This window comes from Ips typographus, linkage group LG9 (genome assembly GCF_016097725.1).
Source record: "Ips typographus isolate SLU linkage group LG9, UJ_Ityp_2.0, whole genome shotgun sequence".
Classification (NCBI taxonomy): domain Eukaryota; kingdom Metazoa; phylum Arthropoda; class Insecta; order Coleoptera; family Curculionidae; genus Ips; species Ips typographus.
This window is the reverse complement of record NC_138430.1, coordinates 4140262-4160709: the sequence shown is the minus strand read 5'-3', so window position 1 is coordinate 4160709 and position 20448 is coordinate 4140262. Positions and strand designations below refer to the sequence as shown.

The window sequence follows — 20448 nt, the reverse complement described above, 5'->3', positions numbered from 1 at the left end:
CTGAAAAAATACTACACAATTTGATACAGTCAGGGAGAAAAGTAGTGTTAAAATTTGAACTACCAAAAACACAGTTTGAAAAAAGAGTCAAGCACAAATCGCTGGTAAAACCCACTTGGAGTGGAAAAGTTACTGTTTTAAAAACATTTTTCGAATCCCTATTGAATATCCTATGCAATAATCTGAAAAAACACTGAAAAAAAAGGTTTAGTCAAGGAGAAGAGCGGTGTTAAACTTTGAAATGTAAGAAACACAGTTTGACAAGATAGTCAAGGACAAAATTACCTGTAGAGCCCAATTGGAGTGAGAAAATGACTGTTTTAAGTACATTTCTGAAATCCTCATTAAATTTCCTATCTAATAGCTTAAAAAAACAATACAAAATTTGGTATAGTCAGGGAGAAAATCCGTGTCAAAATTTGACCTGCCCGAAACACAGTTTGAAAGGACAGTCAGGGACAAAATCACCTGTAAAACCCACTTGGAGTGAGAAAATGACTGTTTTAAGTAAATTTCTGAAATCCTCATTAAATTTCCTACCCACTAGCTTAAAAAAATAACAATAAATTTGGTATAGTTAGGGAGAAAAGCGGTGTCAAAATTTGACCTGCCCGAACAGTTTGAAAGGACAGTCAGGGACAAAATCACCTGTAAAACCCACTTGGAGCGAGAAAATGACTGTTTTAAGCACATTTTTGAAATCTTCATTAAATTTCCTATACACTAACCTGAAAAAATACTATACAATTTGGTATAGTTAGGGAGAAAAGCGGTGTCAAAATTTGAACTATCAGAAACACAGTTTGAAAAAAGTCAAGCACAAAATGGCTGGTAAAACCCACTTGTAGTGAAAAAATTACTGTTTTAAGTACATTTTTGGAATCTTTATTATCTTTATTTCTGCTTAAAAAAACACTACAAAATTTGGTACAGTCAGGGAGAAAGGGTGTCAAACTTTGAACTACTAGAAACACAGTATTTGTCATTCACCCATCACTAGTTTGCTCATATTAACAGAGGAAAAGAACAGGGGCTAATAAATTACAAAAATACCTTGTTTTTGTGGCTTTACTAAAAGTTGGACAAGTGGACATCCCTATGTTAATGAATACAAAAAGTATTCAGTAAGGAAGTTTTGGTTTTAAAATTTTTTTGTCGTAAAAGGAGAAAAGTAGACTGAAAAAGAAAAGAAAAGAAAAGAAATGCTTCTGAGTGCTTGCCTCAGAAGCTTAAATGCAGAGAATGTACTCCGAAACTCTCCAAAAAGAAAGACAACTAGCATGTTCTATACTATGTACTTCTCACAGTAAAAAGTATCAGGCTAGTTAGTTCCATATTTGTGTAGTTTTAAGTACTAAATTAATTGTCATATTGAATAAAATTTTTCTTTTGTTTAGATAAGTTATCAACTCGATACTTGTTCCAAGTAGCACTCCATTATTTGTGGTTTCTTGGAACAGGTATTATTACTATGCTCCAACTCTATGCTCTCTCAATGTTTTGTGGTCTGAACCAGCTTAATTAAGCAGATTCATAAGTTCATAATTCGTAATTTGAAAAATCAAGCAATACACAAATGCGATTTAGAGTGATTTGTTTAGTTGTATTTGTCTTGGTTTCTTCGATTCTCCCTGTTAATAGAGTGGTTTATCTCAAAAATGTACAAATGGCATAATACATTATGAGTGATGTAAGCACTAGTTATTGCTACGAAACAATAATTTTATGAACAATTAGTGATATTAAAGAAATGGTTCGATTTTGTTAACCAATTTCTAATTCGTCTCGTTCGTAACGCTCTAATAGGAAACCGAAATTAACGAGGTAAAGCAACTTCCTTTTAACTGAGCAAAATACTTCCTAACCAAGCAAACTTCCAAGGAATTGAACAAATAAGCTAACGTATACAAAAAGACCCCTAAAATACAGCCAAAGTAAATTCGCCCTGTCATGTCCTATTGGCTGAATGGAAAAAATGTTTCCATTGCCGAGCAATGCCAGCTTATGTGGCGCCTGAATAGAGCCATAGCTCATTCTGCAAAAATAAACTGACTTCTATCTTGTAGATGTAGGCCGAAAAAACAGAGTTAAACAAGGTCATCCGACATTTCATCTCGCTTGGAAGTGCCATAGAAGCCTATTTTCCATTCTTTTTCCACTTTACAGGGAAACTGGGCTAGCTACGTTCGTTCCCTAAAATCGATATTTAGACGCCTCTGACGTCAGTCGACGCGACGTCCTGCGGAATTTTGCGAAAAGGGGCGAACGTCCAGGTGGTGCTCCTGATTGACGTTTGTTCATATGAGAACAGTGTTTATTCTGGCTTAAATAAATCGAAAATTAACAGTTTTATGACCAAAAGTTTTCAATCAGTTGTGTTATCGAGTGATGCGTTTAGCTGCTGTGGTTTCCTTGACTTTCCAAACGACTATCCAGTGCTTTAACCAGTGTATGACAAAAATCATGCAATCGGGCAGCATGCTACATGATTCGCTCTGCATATTCTGATTGGTTTGACTTTAGATGTAAAATGACCTAGTTCGGTGTTTTTACAAAGTTTTAACGTGTAATCGTATTATACGGGGAAACTAAAACTTTCGTGTGCTCATGAAAGGTCAAAGTAAATCACGTCAATATGTGGCCAATCTCAGTTACCTAAGGTAATGGTTTCGGGACCAGTATGAGGTGCCATGGTCTGAAAAGACCATGACATCCCGGTTGCCTCCTGCTACCGTCGAAGAGCAGGAATTGTTTTCCCCACATTTAAGTGTGCAGGTAAGTTTTGAGTATTTATCAATCAAATTTTATAATAAAAACCACTTCTTAATATACAAGTTCACATCAGTTATTTTAGTGCTCCAAGACATCAAGATATGATCAGATTTTCCGTTTTTCCTTTCTCTCTCTTATGGCAAACTAAAAATATCATTCCATCTCTAAATTCAGTTTTAAAAAGGTTCTTCAAATGTCATAAATTCACAACTCTTCAGTAAGTAAGTCTAAATAATAAAAATTTGTGTCAGCAATATAATGAAAAGATTTAAATCAAAATTAACTGCAGGTACAAGACAAGTTCTAGTTTTCTATCATAAAGTTATATTCACTGACTGATATTATCATACAAACCCTCACAACTGTATCTTTTTATTTGGAAAAAACATAATTTCTTATTGAGTAATCTTCTGTTGACAACAGAAGATTAAAACAAATGTAACTTATCTTTCTTTCAGTTAGAATTTGGGTATAAAAGGTTACATATTTTGTAACTGCAGCTTTGTAAGGAAGGAAGTTCTTGGATGGTTATCTTTAATTTTGTGCTAAAATTTCTCTTGTGTTGTTTGTATTGAAATCCGCTAGAAGTATGGAGCAATGTCTTGCTGAAAAATGAAATCGTTGGTCAACTGTAGTTTTTCTGTATTTATCAGCTTCTTCTATGTTCTCTCTCTCTCTCTCTTATTTGTTTCGCCGAAAAAAAAATAAATTTTTATTTATTTATACTTTAACAGTTGCTAGACTTATAAACGTCGAAAGTTTTAGCTCATAGACTTGAGTACAGATGTCGCTACATGTTGCAAAACAACTATCGTGTCAAATCGTCGTCTCATTATATGAAATGTCCTGTCTAGTAATTAAAAAGCACTTGGATAATACTTATATTTCGAAATGTTTACTGTAGTTACTTATTCTGTAGTGTTTTTTCATGTTATTGGATAGGAAATTTAATGAGAATTCTAAAAATGTGCTTAAAACAGACATTTTCTTACACCAAGTGGGTTTTACAGGCGATTTTGTTTCGGGCTGTCCTTTCAAACTGTGTTTCTGACAGTTCAAATTTTGACACCGGTTTTCACCCTGACTGTACCAAATATTGTAGTGTTTTATCAGGTTATTGAATAGAAAATTTGATGAGGATTTCAAAAATGTGTTTAAAAGAGTAATTTTTTCACTCCAAGTGGGTTTTACCAGCGATTTTGTCCTTGATTGTTCTTTCAAACTGTGTTTCTGTCAGTCTAAACTTTAAGACCGCTTTTCTCCCTGACTGTACCAAAATGTGTAGTATTTTTTCAGGTTATTGGATAGGAAATTTAATGAAGATTTCAAAAATGTGCTTAAAATTGCCATTTTTTGACTCCAAGTGGGGTTTACAGGCGATTTTGTCCCTGACTGTTCTTTCAAACTGTGTTTCTGGCAGTTCAAACTATGACACCGTTTTACTTTGTGGCTGTACTAAATTTTTAGTGTGTTTTTTACGTCGTAAGATAGGAAATTTAATGAGGATTTCAAAAATGTGCTTAAAACAATCATTTTCTCACTCCAAGTGGATTTTACAGTCGATTTTGTCGTTGACAGTCCTTTCAAACTGTGTTTCTGGAAGTTCAAATTTTGACACCGTTTTACTCCGTGGCTTTACTAAATTTTCAGTGTGTTTTTTACGCTATAAGATAGGAAATTTAATGAGGATTTCAAAAATGTGCTTAAAACAATCATTTTCTCACTCCAAGTGAATTTTACAGTCGATTTTGTCGTTGACAGTCCTTTCAAACTGTGTTTCTGGAAGTTCAAATTTTGACATCGTTTTACTCCGTGGCTTTACTAAATTTTTAGTGTGTTTTTTACGCTATAAGATAGGAAATTTAATGAGGATTTCAAAAATGTGCTTAAAACAATCATTTTCTCACTCCAAGTGAATTTTACAGTCGATTTTGTCGTTGACAGTCCTTTCAAACTGTGTTTCTGGAAGTTCAAATTTTGACACCGTTTTACTTTGTGGCTGTACTAAATTTTTATTGTGTTTTTTACGTCGTAAGATAGGAAATTTAATGAGGATTTCAAAAATGTGCTTAAAACAATCATTTTCTCACTCCAACTGGATTTTGCAGTCGATTTTGTCCCGGACAGTCCTTTCAAACTTTGACACCGGTTTTCACCCTGACTGTGCCAAATTTTGTAGTGTTTTATCAGGTTATTGAATAGAAAGTTTAATGAGGATTTCAAAAATGCGCTTAAAAACATGATTCGGTCACTCAAATATAATCACAATTTCACTGATTTATAAATTTGTTGCACCAAACCAGTTTTTCCTAAATAACTCGAAATAAAAACTGCGAAAAGAGATCAGAAATATTCATAGGCACTAACAAACAGATTTTTATCAGGAACTATAGAATTATAGTGAAAACTGAGAGTTTTTAAAGTCATCTGGATATATCTAAGGATTCTAAGGCCTCTAAACTTTTCTGAAATTATAGCAGGGATTCTCGGAAAAGCAAAACACACGTGTTCATATACAAGTATCCTGTAAATTATGACCTGAATATTTAATTCACAATGTACATAGTTCTTATACCAAAGTTTTTTACTTTCAGAAACTTTTTGTTTGATTTAAGTACGGCCCTGTTACCATAAGGGATGCAGAGGGTGCTGGAGGGTATTGTAAAGAGATTTTAACATTTTCGATGCAAGGTGGTTGAATTGAATCGACCACTCCCTTGAAAATTGGACCTGATATTTTGTTCATTGCATCACAGCGGGGTGGTGGTCTGAAGACAACAGGTACCAAAAAAGTCAGTTGCGGTCGACTTTAAAACTTAACGATTTATGAAATTTTGTCCGGACAGTTACAAATATCCAATCATTATTTTTTTGAACCCACCAAAACTGTTTTCTAGATTGCCAGTAGCTATTTCTTATGCTAGAAGTGGTGTTTCTGTCCCATAATTTAATAGAAAAGTTGTTTAGCAATAAACCCAAATCTTTGGTAGTTATTGGACGATACACAAAAAGATCTAAATGGCCATAAAGCGATATTTGAAACCGCTTGTGTGGTCAGAATTCGTGAGGGGGTTTCGCGTATTTTCATTTTTATGAAATCCCAATTTTTTTTTGTTTTGTTTTAATGCCTAAGTTTTCTGTCTCCAAACGTATCATGCATAAAAAAGGATTCGGGAAATGGGAAAAGTCTTCGAAGTATACGCAATTCTTTTTCTAGATTTATTACAATGTTTTATTTAAAAGTTCCGGAACGAAAACCCTCTAAGGAAGATATTGTCGATCGAGTTTGAGTTCTAGTTGAATAAATAATAATATCAGATTTATGACTTTCTTACACGGTTGGAAAAGTGTAAAGGATTAAGAAAACCATCAGAATTTATACATTGCATAGTACATTCCCTTTTTCGAAATTCACCCTATCCTTTGGCGTATCGTATTATTATATCAAAGTCATGCCAAGTTAATCCTTAAAGTAATACAAGAAAAAGCTTTACACAATCCGACGTAATATTTAAATCCGCCCAAATGCACCTATTGTGTAAAAGAAACGACTTAGAAAGAGGGTGCTACATACCTTAAGGCCTAGCTTTTACCCTGTCATTGAAGGTACCTGCAGATCAACATCTGATCCGTACAATTTTGTTGGTTAGCTTCAGTGACGTACATGGAAGTTTTAATCAATTTGAACAAATCAAAAAGCACGTTCAACGTTTTGTTTATTCAAAACATATTAAACAATTATTTAAACTGATGATTATTTCATTTTTCTCCTGTCGTGAATTATAGTGCTCATTTTACCAACACAGCCTAAACAAAATACGACGCTTGTTAATAAAACATATTTGGTGAAGAAACTTAATACTACAACTATGTACTGTTATCAATCAGAGTTGCCTAAATAAAAATTAATTTATTCAAAAGTCGATCTAGCAGATAGATCATCAGTTTTTTCTCATGACTCGTGTTTATGAGAACGAATGTACAGCCGAAATTAAATTTCCTGGTATTAACACTGCGTTTTAAGCAGTAATAATATTTCTTAAAAAATAACATGATACAATGTATTTTTAATGTTAATACACTAGGAATTTGACTTTTGAAAGGTTTACTTTTAAGAAAACATTAAAGGTTGATAACAAGACAGGAAAGAGAAACAACACTAAAATGTCATATTCCAATTTATACTAACTTTTAATTAATAACATTAACGAATCTCAAATAACGATTTTATCATTGAAAATTATAACTTTTTAACTTTTGAATATGATTTTTGCTAAATGGAAGTGCCAAGTGGTTTCCAAAAAAACTTTGACAAGCACAAATCAGGACAAAAGACAATAACCTGATAATACACTACCGGATTTGGTACAGTCAGGGAAAAAAGTGGTGTCCAAGTTTAAACTGACAGCAACACAGTTTGAAAAGGCAGCCAGCTACAAAATTGCCTGTAAAACACACTTTGAGTAAGAAATTGACAGTTTTAAGCACATTTTTGGAATTTTTATTAAATTTCCTATCCAATAATATAAAAAAACACTTCAAAATTTGGTGCAGTCAGGGAGAATAGCGGTGTCAAAATTTGAACAGTCACAAACACAGTTTGAAAGGACAGTCAAGAACAAAATCGATTCTAAAACTTACTTGGAGTGAGTAAATTACTGTTTTAAGCACATTTTTGGAATCCTCATTAAATTTCCTATCCATTAACCTGAAAAATACAACAAAATTTGGTACAGTAAGGGAGAAAAGCAGCGTCAAAATTTGAACTGACAGAAACACAGTTTGAAAGGACAGTCAAGAACAAAATCGTTTCTAAAACCTACTTGGAGTGAGAAAATGACTGTTTTAAGCACATTTTTGGAATCCTCATTAAATTTCCTATCCAATAACCTGAAAAAAAACTACAAGATTGGGTATAGTCAGGAAGAATACAATGCCAAAATTTGAACAGTCACAAACACAGTTTGAAAGGACAGTTAAGAACAAAATCGATTCTAAAACCTACTTGGAGTGAAAAAATTATTGTTTTAAGCACATTTTTGGAATTCTCATTAAATTTCCTTACCAATAACCTAAAAAAACACAACAAAATTTGGTACAGTCAGGAAGAAAACGGTGTCAAAATTTAAACTGTCACAAACACATTTTGAAAGGACCGTCAAGAACAAAATCGCCTGTAAAACCCACTTGTAGTAAGAAAAAATGACTGTTTTAAGCACATTTTTGGAATCCTCATTAAATTTCCTATCCAATAACATAAAAAAACACTTTAAAATTTACTACAGTCAGGGAGAATAGCGGTGTCAAAATTTGAACTATCACAAACACAGTTTGAAAGGACAGTCAAGAACAAAATCGTTTCTAAAACCTACTTGGAGTGAGAAAATGATGGTTTTAAGCACATTTTTGGAATCCTCATTAAATTTCCTATTCAATAACCTAAAAAAATACAACAAAATTTGGTACAGTCAGGGAGAAAAGCAGTGTCAAAATTTGAACTGACAGAAACACAGTTTGAAAGGACAGTCAAGAACAAAATCGTTTCTAAAACCTACTTGGAGTGAGAAAATTACTGTTTTAAGCACATTTTTGGAATCCTCATTAAATTTCGTATCCGATAACCTGAAAAAACACTACAAGGTTTGGTACAGTCAGGAAGAAAACGGTGTCAAAATTTGAACAGTCACAAACACAGTTTGAAAGGACAGTCAAGAACAAAATCGATTCTACAACCTAGTTGGAGTGAGAAAATTACTGCCTTAAGCACATTTTTGGAATTCTCATTAAATTTCCTTACCAATAACCTAAAAAATACAACAAAATTTGGTACAGTCAGTGAGAAAAGCAGTGTCAAAATTTGATTGCCAGAAACACAGTTTGAAAGGACAGCCAGGGACATAATCGCATGTAAAACCATTTTGGAGTGAGAAAATGACAGTTTTAAACACATTTTTGAAATCCTCATTACATTTCCTATCCAATACCCTGAAAAAACACAACAAGGTTTGGTACAGTCAGGAAGAAAATCAGTGTCAAAATTTGAACTGACAGAAACACAGTTTGAAAGAACAGTCAAGAACAAAATCGTTTCTAAAACCTACTTGGAGTGAGAAAATAACTGTTTTAAGCACATTTTTGGAATCCACATTAAATTTCCTATCCAATAACCTAAAAAACACAACTAAATTTGGTACAGTCAGGGAGAATAGCGGTGTTAAACTGGTGATCAACTTTTCTTGGTAAAGTAAAATATTTACTTTACCGGTAATTTACCGACTACTACTAAAATCTCAGGCTTAATAATATTAATAGTACAAACAATTTTTCAATTTTGTGAAATCAAATCTAACTTAAGCCGGTACTGTCTCATGTTCCTTACCCTGGTCTATGAAATCTGCTATATAATTGTAGCCCTTGTCCCAAAATCATGATAAATGTGAGCAGTTTATTTTCCAATGGAGCATTCTTACATTAAATTAATGAACCAAAAAAAAAGTTACTTGGTGCAGGTAGAAAAGATTTAATTTTAGATATTTTAGTGACCGTTTCGTTGTTGCATTGTTCTATTGGTTTGGTGAATATATCAAGAGGTATTCTTACGGCAAATTGCCAAAAAATTCACAGAATCTATAATTATTGTCCAATCATTAATTATGCTCAACTATACCATCTGTGAGCTATTACCAAATTGTTAGTTATACCACTATACCACACTCGACGAGCCATACTAATGAGAATAGGTACCCATTTGGCAAATTTGACCAAATTCCATATGTTGTTTTCGAAATTTAATAACATTTGTGCTTCTTCGGCCATCGATTATATCCAAAATGGCTAATCGGACTAACGTCGAAAGCTTATTCACTACATTTGATGCTATTATTTTATTTTATGACCGGCAAATCTTTCCGCCTATTTCTGATGTAATTTGCTACAGGAGATGCCACTTTCCGTTAGACTTGATATTGGTCGATTTGATGTAATTCTCGGAATAATTTCGTGTTTTTGATGGAAGTAGGGACAAATAAAGCAGATGTTTGGTCACATTACGAGATTGTTTCAAAATGTTTACTAAACTGGACACTTTGATTCATAACTGTAAATATCCTTACAAAATAATAATGTGTTGGTTGGACATTTTCTAATCAACAATGTTTTGAAACATGTATGACCACCCAAAATCCGAATTACATACAGTTTTTCAATACACTTCAGAGATAATATATTTTGAAGAAAAGGTGGTTATTGTAGAGACTGAGATCTGAATGTTATTCCCTCTTTTGGGTGAAAAAAAAACAAGTTTTTAGTGTTTTCCAGGTTATCGGATAGAAAATTTCAAAAATGTGCTTAAAACAATCATTTTCTTATTTCAAGTGAGTTTTACAGGCTATTTTGTCCCGGACTGACCGTTTTTCAGACCACAATTTCAACTGATGACTGACCAAACAAGTTTTTTTTCTAAATAACTCGAAAACGGTGAAAATTACAAAAAAATTGAAAGAGACCAAAAATGTTCCTAATCAACTAATTACCCCAACACCGTACGTTTGCAGGACCGCTTTTGCTTCCAGTATACAGGGTGTGCATGAAAATTATGGTGGTTCACTATTTTCGTCACTCTGTACGTAATTTTTAAGATTTTACTCTACACCACTGGAAAGAGCAGCTCAAAACGGTTCTTTTAAGTGGTTGAACCACCCTGAACTCCCAAAAATAACCGAGTTACAGGGTGTTCAAATTTCAAACCACAATTTCAACTGATTTGAAAATTTGTTACATCAAAATATCTAACAATCTAATTATTTCTGTTAAAGATAATGTAGCATAAAGACTTTCTTGTAACATCCTAAAAATAATATTTAAAAAAAAACAAAGAAAAACCTTGAGACTTTAGCAGAAATTTTCCTTGTACCTGGTCTAATTCACTTCAAAATATGTTAATGTTGGTTTTAACCGACAAAATAATTCCCAATTTCGCATTCTCGACCGGGATTCGAGGAAGAAACTGTAATTTATTGCTTCTGGTTCATTCATTCTCTGTTTTTGTTCTAGCGGCATTCTTTGCTTTTAAGTTGGCTTCTTTGAGTCACTTTTTTATAACTTGCGAAAACGAGCCGTAATAATTATTAGTTGTTATTTGAAACGACTATAACAACATTGCATGCATTGTTTATGCAACCACTATCACGTCAAAAAGCTACACTATAATTTCAATGTAAATCTCCTTTTTTTTTTGCTTCTTAGTTTGTCATGAGTAATTTAAGTTTCAAACAAACATCTTTGATTATAGGTTTGAAGTAGACCCGTCTGTATGGTTTATAGAGCCAGACGTTCGTGCTCACCTAAATCGTTTCTGAATAAATTTTTATTACCTTTAATACTAGACACCCAGTTTAGTGTCTATGATTATAACCGAAATTTAAATCAAGTAATGGTAACGAGTTGCGTAATTATCAAAATTAAAGGTTTTTTTTTTGGTTATTTGAATAATCAAACTTTATTGCATGTATACAATTATAAGCTATATTTATAATTCCAACGTTGATTTTTCAGATAAAAATTATTTTTTAAATTTAAATTTGCACTGAACGTTACATTCTAAAGATATTTAAGGCTTACCCCAGAATCTAACTGCCAGAGACAGATTGTGCTTTTAAGCACAGTTTTGGAATCTTCATTAAATGTCCTATTCGATAGCCTCAAAAAAAAAAACTACAAAATTTGGTACATTTTGGTATGCAAAATTAGTATCTGAGATGGAACTCTTGTGAGTGTAGTATGTAGCAAATTGCATACTTGTGTTATTTTTGTTTATAAGTGTTTCTCTTTATCTCCCAATTTAATTTAATTTTTTTTTCAGGGTTTATCAGTGCTTGAAGATAATCAAGCATTGTCTGCATCTGGGGGATCGATCACACTCAACACTTTGCGAAGCAAAAGTCGTGTCCGAAAGCCGGGAGCGTCCGCGGGAAGCCTCAGCGATAGCTCGTCCAGTGTCAAAAGACAGGTAAATGTCCATATAGAATATATCAAAAATCAAAGTAAAGGATGATGTCGTCACAGCCGAAAAAATTACATTTTTATGTAACGTATTTCAGCTGTATAAACATAATCATTGGATTAATCAACAAATCATGTTGGTTTACAATTTTTTTAAAAAGTAGTATGACGTCATCTTAGTTTAGTTTGATTCTACGTGTACGTTATTCATTAGAATGATCTAAAATTAGGACGATTAAACAGAAAAAGCACTAGAGAAAAACAATTGACTCAGTAGACTCAATTTTGTTGTATTATTTGAGTTTAGATAACTAAGCAAGTAAAATGAGTTACAATTTTTAATATCTTAATTATTGTCAATCATTTTAAAAAATAATTTAAGTCTTTAACAATACACTACAATTTTCTTAAACACTATAAATTTCTTAATTAAGTAACTTAAATTGAAGTTTCTTTTTTTCATATTTTGAAACTTATTGTTTTGTGGTAGGAATTTTTCAAATATTCATTCAGTATACTGGCAAATCCTCTATGAGAAATCAATTCAAATATGCCCCGGTCGGTTTCAACTAATAAAAAACTCTGTAAAATATAAACAAATGTTTTCATTGTGTTTTATAGTAATATGTGGTACGTGAAACGGATTGGTTTCTATATTAGCGAATCTATTTACTATATTAACGCGTCGAATAATGAATGTAAATAATGCAAGTTTTATATCACTGAGAAATCAAATCATTCATAATGAGATACATTCTGAGGATGTAGAGTTGGATGAGTATGTAAGTAAAATGTTTTAAATTCCTAATGTGTTACAAATATTACGTTTAGTGGTGTTTTAATACATATTGCAGTTATATATTTAACTAATTCTGCTATGCTGTTAATTCTCCTGGTTTATAACCTGAAAAGAGTATAAGTAAGTATTTTAATAAGGCAATTATATGAAATAATGTGTCTCTAATAATTTGGAAGATATACGGTAGTAATTGATTATTATTGCTTTTATCTCGTTACCTGACAGTTCAGAATGACAAGATAAAGAATTTCCGTTTCCAAGAAAATTAGCTTTAAAACTGATTTTTTTTAATATCATTTAAATTACTTGAGGAATGTGAAACTGATTCTCTATTGCTTATCTCTTACTGAAGTCTGTGGAACCAAAACAGGAATTTACTTACAAATCTAGTTTTTGCTCTAAAAAGAGTTTTTAATTGATTATCTTAAATATTGCAACATAACACCAACTAACAAGCCAATGTTTGATTGTGGTCTATCTAGAATATTTAAAGAAATTGGTATCACCCTGTACTAAAGTAGCAATTACAAGAAAACTAAAACACTGGTGCAATATTTTAAAAACTAATTTTTATATGGAAAAGGACATTATAATTCCTTGAAAAAAAGTATAAAAAATTAATTTAACTTTTTATGAAAAACTAGTTGCAGTTTGGAAAATTTCAGAAGTTTTTGTAAGTTACATACAATAAAGCAAATAAGCGTAAATCATTTGACATATCATAAAATTTTAACTTTTGCAATTCTGTCAATTTAATTTAGCAAATTTTCAACGATTAATCTAAATTTTACAAGTCACGTGACTGATTTTGACAAGTGTCAACTAGCCTTTACAGTGTTGCCAGCTCAGAATACTGTTTAAATCTGATTTAGCAAAATTTTCACAGTTCTAACTATTTTTTATGGTCACGTGACTGTTTTGACAGGTGTTAACTAGCCTTTACAGTGTTGCTTGCTCGAAAATTGGATTATCAAACTCACGTGACATGTCTCGTACATATTCCACTTTTACACTGTCTAAATTCAATTTACCAAATTTTCTACGATTAATCTAAATTTCAGACAGGTGTCAACTAGTCTTTACAGTGTTGCAAGCTCAGAATTGCATTCTTAACGTCACGTGACGTGTAGTTTACAATTTCAGCTTTTACTACTGTCTAAATTTGATTTAGCAAAGTTTTTACAGTTCAAACTATCATCACGTGACTGTTTTGACAGATGTCCTACTGGCCTCTACAATGTTGCAAGTTTAAAAATTGGATTATTAAAGTCATGTGACATGTCTCTTACAATTTCAACTGTCTAAATTTAATTTACCAAATTTTCAACCATTCAACTAAATTTCAAATGTCACGTGACTGATTTAGACAGATGTCAACTAGCTTTTACAGTGTTGCCAGCTCAGAATTACATTCTTAACGTTACGTAGCGTGTCGTTTACAATTTCAGGTTTTACTACTGTCTAAATTTGAATTAGCAAAATTTTTACAGTTGAAACGATTTTTTATCATCACGTGACTGTTTTGACAGGTGTCAATTGGTCTTTACAGTGTTGCTTGCTCGAAAATTGAATTATCAAAGTCACGTGACATGTCTCGTACAATTTCCACTTTTACACTGTCTAAATGTAATTTACCAAATTTTCAACCATTAAACCAAATTTCAGAAGTTACGTTACTGATTTTGACAGGTGTTAACTATCCTTTACAGTGTTGCCAGCTCAGAATTGCATTCTCAACGTTACGTGACATGTAGTTTACAATTTCAGCTTTAAATTTGATTTAGCAAAGTTTTTACAGTTCAAACTATTTTTTATCATCACGTGACCTTTTTGACAGGCGTCAACTGGTCTTTACAGTGTTGCTTGCTCGAAAATTGGATTATCAAAGTCACGTGACATGTTTCGAACAATTTCCACTTTTACACTGTCTAAATGTAATTTACCAAATTTTCTACCATTGAAACCAATGTTCACAAGTCACGTGACTGATTTTGACAGGTGTCAACTAGCCTTTACAGTCACGTGACTGTTTTAACAGACAGGTGTTAATTGGCTTTTACAGTGTTGCTAGCTCAAAAATTGAATTATCAAAAACATGTATATTACAATTTTAGTTTAAGCAATTGTCTAAATTTAATTTCCCAAATTTTCGATGATTAAAGTATATTTTACGTCACGTGATTGATTTTGACAGGTGTCAACTAGCCTTTACAGTGTTGCCAGCTCAGAATTGCATTCCTAACGTCACGAGTAGTTGTAGTTTACAATTTCAGCTTAACTGTTGTCTAAATCTAATTTAGCAAAACTTTTACAGTTCTAACTACTCTTTATGGTCACGTGACTGTTTTAACAGATGCCAACTGGCCTTTACAACGTTGCAAGTTCTATCGTTTTTCTTGCATTTTATTTTGTTTATACCTCATTAAATTTTGACAAGACAAGTTAATAACCTGTGGAAGTTCAAGACTTAAATACCCCAATTTCATCTGACAATTGATTTGGAATATGTGATGCGGAGCTGTGAGAAAAAAAAAACAAGAAAATCTACTCAACATTCCTTTCGGTAATATTTAATTCAAATTACTTGTAATTGTATATACAGGTAGGTATATCTGAAATAAAATCTCTTACCTCACCGGATAATAAAACAACATTAGGCTCACACAAGTACCAAAACTTGTTTGTTATAAATTCTTTTACCGGTCATTTAGATATGGTTATTGCCCGTCTCACGTATGTTATCTACACTGAAAAAAATTATTTTCTTTTCCTATAAAGTCTTTTACGATTTATCTTTATTACGGCTGAGCTTTGGTTCGTGCAATTATTACTGTGTTAGGTTTAATTAAATTCATAGTAGAGACAAATGGCATTCTTCAATAATGTTAAATTTTTCTCAGTGTATGTATCATCAACGATACTAAAATTTTAAGCCTTTTAAATCCGACCGTCCAGTAAAAATAGCATTAAAAATGTAAACATATGCAGCTGGTTTAATGAGAGCTTTTAAAATAAACCCGAATCTTCTTTCACAGTAAGAAGGTTAAATAATAAAAACTATAATGATATGCGCAGACCCATTACTTGATTTCACTACCTGATGCTTATTATACTAACCAGAGTTTTCAACAAATTTCTCCTATTTGAATGCATAGTATCGAATTATTTACCCGAAAGAACCATCTGCAATGCAGTCTGGACTATTATGAGTAGGAATAGGTCAAACAGGATATTAATCTAAATAGCACCGCTTGGAAAAGTGACCGATGTCGTAGTTAATTTCGAGCTTCTTGCCTTTTTCTGTGACATATGATATCTCGGGCATATGGTAAGCTAATATCCGTAAATATCCTGTTTTTAGAAATAACATTAGAGGGCTTGAAACCGAATTTTACGACGCAGGCGGTTCTCAAATGCAGAAAGGACATTCGAGTAATTTTATATTTTATAAGGCTACCTAACACAAAATTGTATTGGTATATGAATTCTGTAATTGATTCCAGACGAGGATCCAGAATATGATGAGAGAAGAGAAAGTCACTTAAAGATTTTATCTAAGATCCTGAAATTCTTTTACTTACATGTGTTTTCACGTTCCATTCATTAGCCAATTACTAATTAGATTAAAACCTAGTCAAATAGGATATATTTAGTCTATAGGACAGCAAAATGCACATATGTAACATTTACATTTGGAAACACTTTGGAGACTAATATGCTTAACACAGTTTTGAGCTAATCCACATTAACGTGTTTGCCACCACTTTGGCTTTGCTCACATCCTGAGATACCATCCTTTACTAATCCTTTATCACGCATGAACAGGTACTTTCTGGAATCTTATGCATATGTACGTAGAATGTATTTACAAAACGGAGATTTCACGCGATAATTTCCAGGCTGGTTACCGCACATAAGGTTCAAAAACACTTGCTTTGAAGTTAAAAACGTAAATTGCACTCGATGAAGCTTAAAAGGAGTTTCTGTACAGTGGACATTTTAAATGAACTAAACATTCTTAAACTACAGAGCAAAACCAGGATGTTCTGTGATTATTTTTTTATAAAAGAAACTTGTTTAAAATATGTTACAAAATACAAAAGCTTACTACTCTACATTTCTCTAAAAATCTCTGACATTTCTCTTATGTTAAGTCTTTGACATTGATTTGAATCTTATAAAGTATAAATATAATATTAATAGAAATTTTAAATTTCGAATTTTGGAAAATGAATTATTTTAATTTTGACTGGTGGCAAAAATTTTATATCAGTAAAAAAATTGACACCTGTCAAGTTTCCTAATATGACCACGCAATAGATCACAAAAAGCTAAGATAAGAACATGTAAGCCGTTTTGCTCTATCTTATTCAGATTAAGAGGCATGACACTCTATATGACACTATAGGTAATATAGTGTATATACCTAAAAGACATACAAAAAAGAAAATTTTATTAACCTAGGGAAATAATAATGTCAATGTCTATTAAGACATATGACATATACTTGACTTGACAGACACAGATAAATTAGGTTAGGTAGTAACAAACGTGTATGTTCTTTCTAGATTTTTTCGGTGGTTTTCACAAAATGTTCTAAACAAGTTTTCAAATGTTAAATTGTAAAATTGAGTTCTGATTGGTCTAGGAGATTTTGGGGGCGTGGCTTGCTTCCTGTTGGTTAAGGAGGCGTGGCCAAGGGTTTTAATTGTTCAGTGGGCGTTACCATAAAAACCAACTCTCTAATTGGTCAGAAAATTAAACACTAGATTTCTGATTAGTCTAAAACACTTTGGAGGGCGTGGCCAAACCAGTTTAAAGAGTTTTGACTGGTCAGTGGGCGTTGCCATACAAACTAGAATATTCTAATTGGTCCTCCAAGCATTTTTGATTTTGATTGGTTAAGGTGTTGTTGCTATAGAAACAAGCGACCTGATTGGTCAAGGAGGCGTTGCCATTAAGCTAGAAGGGTTCTGACTGGTCAGTAAATTGCTTAATACACCTTCTTAAGTATGTTTAGGTTAGACTGGAGGCGTGGCTTGTTTGATTTAGTCAAAAAGGCCTTCCCAACTAAGTTTTGATTGGTCAGTGGACGTTGCCAGATCCACTAAAGCATTCCTATTGGTTAGTAGGCGTGGTTTAACTGTTATTAGTCCAAAAAAGCTTTAAAACGTGCTGGAAACACAGCGAGCTCTGATTGGTCAGTAATTTAGTGGGCGGAGTTTACAAAAGTTTAGATTGATCAGTGGACGTTGCCAAACCCTCCAATTCGTCAGGAGGCGTGTCTAATCCTGAACTAACCATATTAGTGTCTAACCCTGTATACTTTAATAATTTAAACATGCAATAGCAAAGTTGCTGTAAATCAACCATCATGACCTTCCGTTAACTAAAAATAACACTTTTGGATGCAAAGCTGTACAAAAACTGTTAACTAAATTAATTATGACATTTAATAGTGTAACTAAGTTGTAACAATCTAAGTATAAACATGAGTAACTGCAAAAAAAAAACTGTTGAAAGTCAAATTATTTAAAAAACACTTGCGAACGGATATACCAACTAATTAGAGTGGTAAATTACTCGAAAAATGCATTTTTTTAGATTCTCGTGTAATTATTTCATCAGGTATCAAATCAGGTAACATTATCATCAATTTATTTTTTATTTGCCCAGCGTTTTTATACCTGCTAATGAAGAAGAGTATCCTTATTCAAAACGTTAATTAAACCATTTACATCGTCGGTAAATTGTTCCATTGTATAATACTGAACGTGGCAGTTTTTCATATTGTCTACCAGTCGAACATTTCTAACATGGCTCAAAATAATAACTAAACTGAAGAATTGGTCATTAATAAAGAGATCGTGATCTTAATTAAAATTATCTTCTAGTACGCCACTGGGTAGTATATACATTTCATTGTTGTGTTAGTGGTAATTTACCCTTCGCATTCTACCTGATCTGATCTAAACCGTAGGAGTTAACGTTCATTAAAGAGCAATGCAATATTTTTTGTTCCCTTTGGCTCGTTCAACTGCACCATAGACTTCATCATTTAGTCCTTTTCTTTAACGATTTTTAAGAGCACCAGTTCTCAGAACTCCTAAAGTATCTCACTTGTGATGCGGTTGAGCATTTTCAAAGGCCCAAATCACCAAACATTAAACAAAGAATAGCATGAGTCTGTACTGAAGAATGATGGCTTTGATAAAAACGGTTTCATTAATTATTTTTAAATTAGGCTCGCTAGACGGTTGAATCATTTTCTGCAATAGTGATTAAAATACAATATGTGACAGTTTTTTAAAAAATTTGTTAATTATTGTGGTTGAATCCAGTGGCAGCCATCAGAGGAGGCAAAAGAGGGTAAGCCTATTCATATGAATCAGCCTCTATTAATTCTGAGAAGTTCAGTTTTCCACCCAATTCGAGACCTGCAAAATTTTTGGATTAATTTTGTAAAACCAGAGACAGATCAATTCAAACTAATCTAGGTGCAGATCTGCTTCTGATAAACACACAAACTATAACAAAAATTAAACAATTTTAGTTGATTGACGTTACAGCTAGAGAGTTGGTAGGTTTGCCAAACTGCAGAAGAAAATTTTCCTTTTCTCCTAAAAAAACTTTAAAAACTCCAAAAATGTCTCTATAAGAAGGTACAACCTTTTTTAATTGTCAGAAGCCTCTACAGGTATTCTAAGGCTTCCTAAAATGTTTTAAAAATGCTTGAGAGCTTGCCATGTTACTGACAATTTTACCCTATAACTGTTAGAGGCTCTATAAGTGTCCTAAGCTTATTACGTTTTTTTTTAAGTTGTTAGAGTTATTTTTGGGAATGCCACAGAGCTTGTCAAAATTGTCAGATGCTCCTGCAAGTTTGACAATTGCCAAACGCTTCTCGAATCGTTTTGAAAATGCCAGATGCCTTTGAATACTACTGAAAACGTAGAGGAATTTGTGATGTCATACAAATTTGGTTTGAATTTCGGTATAGGTTTACTATTAATTTTAAAAACTTGATTTTTCTGTCCTTCTTTCCTAAATAGAAAGGTGGATTCTCAACTTTCAATTATTACCTAAACCATTCGTGTATTAATAAAAAAAAAATCAAAATTTAGACACAAAACAGTGGAGAGTATACTTATAACGTTTTAAGAGCAATGTAAGAAAACTTTTCTAAACTCAGATTTTTGAAAGTTTTTCGCACAGTTTGACAGTCAGAGACAAAATTGCTTGTCAAACCCACTTGGAGTGAGAAAATGAAATTTTTTGCTAACAAAATGTTATTCATCAAAATAATTATATTGTATTTCAAAACAATATGGGTGTTTTCACGACGTTTACGTAAAGCAAATTTAACTTCAACTAATTGTATTTATTACTTGTTACCCAACAATAAAAGTTGAAATTGCCTTTTGTGTATTTAACACATTTGAATACATTAGTTCTAAATTACATCATGCAAGCACAAAAAAGCAATAAAGATATATCTCCGGTGATAATTACCAAAAATATGTTTGACCCATCAATGTGTGGGAATTAACGTTTCCTTTTTATAACCCGTATTTCAGGTAATAAGAATTTCGGCAATAAATTAACAATTCAAAGAGCTCATAAACAGGCTCCAACTTTATGTGAATTATAAAATGTTGTGCATTTAAAATTCTCTGGTAATTGGTATTTCCCGAAATTTCCTATCTTCTTATTGCTCAATTCGGAGTTCTGGTATTTTTTTCACACTTATCCATGCAAACCTTTGAGGAAAGTGGATTTTAGCGTATCTACGTGAATTGGACCATCGTAAACCTTCGCACTCAGGTAATTCCTTGTAATCTGTTACCTGAACTGGTTTTGAACAAGACAAAATTTAC

The 20448-nt window shown here is 32.5% G+C and overlaps 1 protein-coding gene across 9 annotated transcripts in view; it reads left to right on the top strand.

Annotated features, from left to right (window-relative positions):
* Nucleotides 1–2274: 2274 nt before the first annotated feature.
* Nucleotides 2275–20448, top strand: part of Ca-beta (Calcium channel protein beta subunit) — a 67965-nt gene continuing 49791 nt past the window's right edge. For 4 of the 9 annotated variants that reach the window (XM_081987431.1, XM_081987439.1, XM_081987437.1 and 1 more), the window contains exons 1-2: nucleotides 2277–2775; nucleotides 11633–11779. In XM_081987431.1, the coding sequence (XP_081843557.1) occupies nucleotides 2707–2775; nucleotides 11633–11779 (216 nt within the window). In that variant the 5' untranslated portion in view covers nucleotides 2277–2706. Of the gene's footprint in view, nucleotides 2776–11632; nucleotides 11780–12321; nucleotides 12555–20448 lie in introns of those variants that run through there. The other 5 variants (XM_081987433.1, XM_081987432.1, XM_081987441.1 and 2 more) reach the window with 5 other exon arrangements.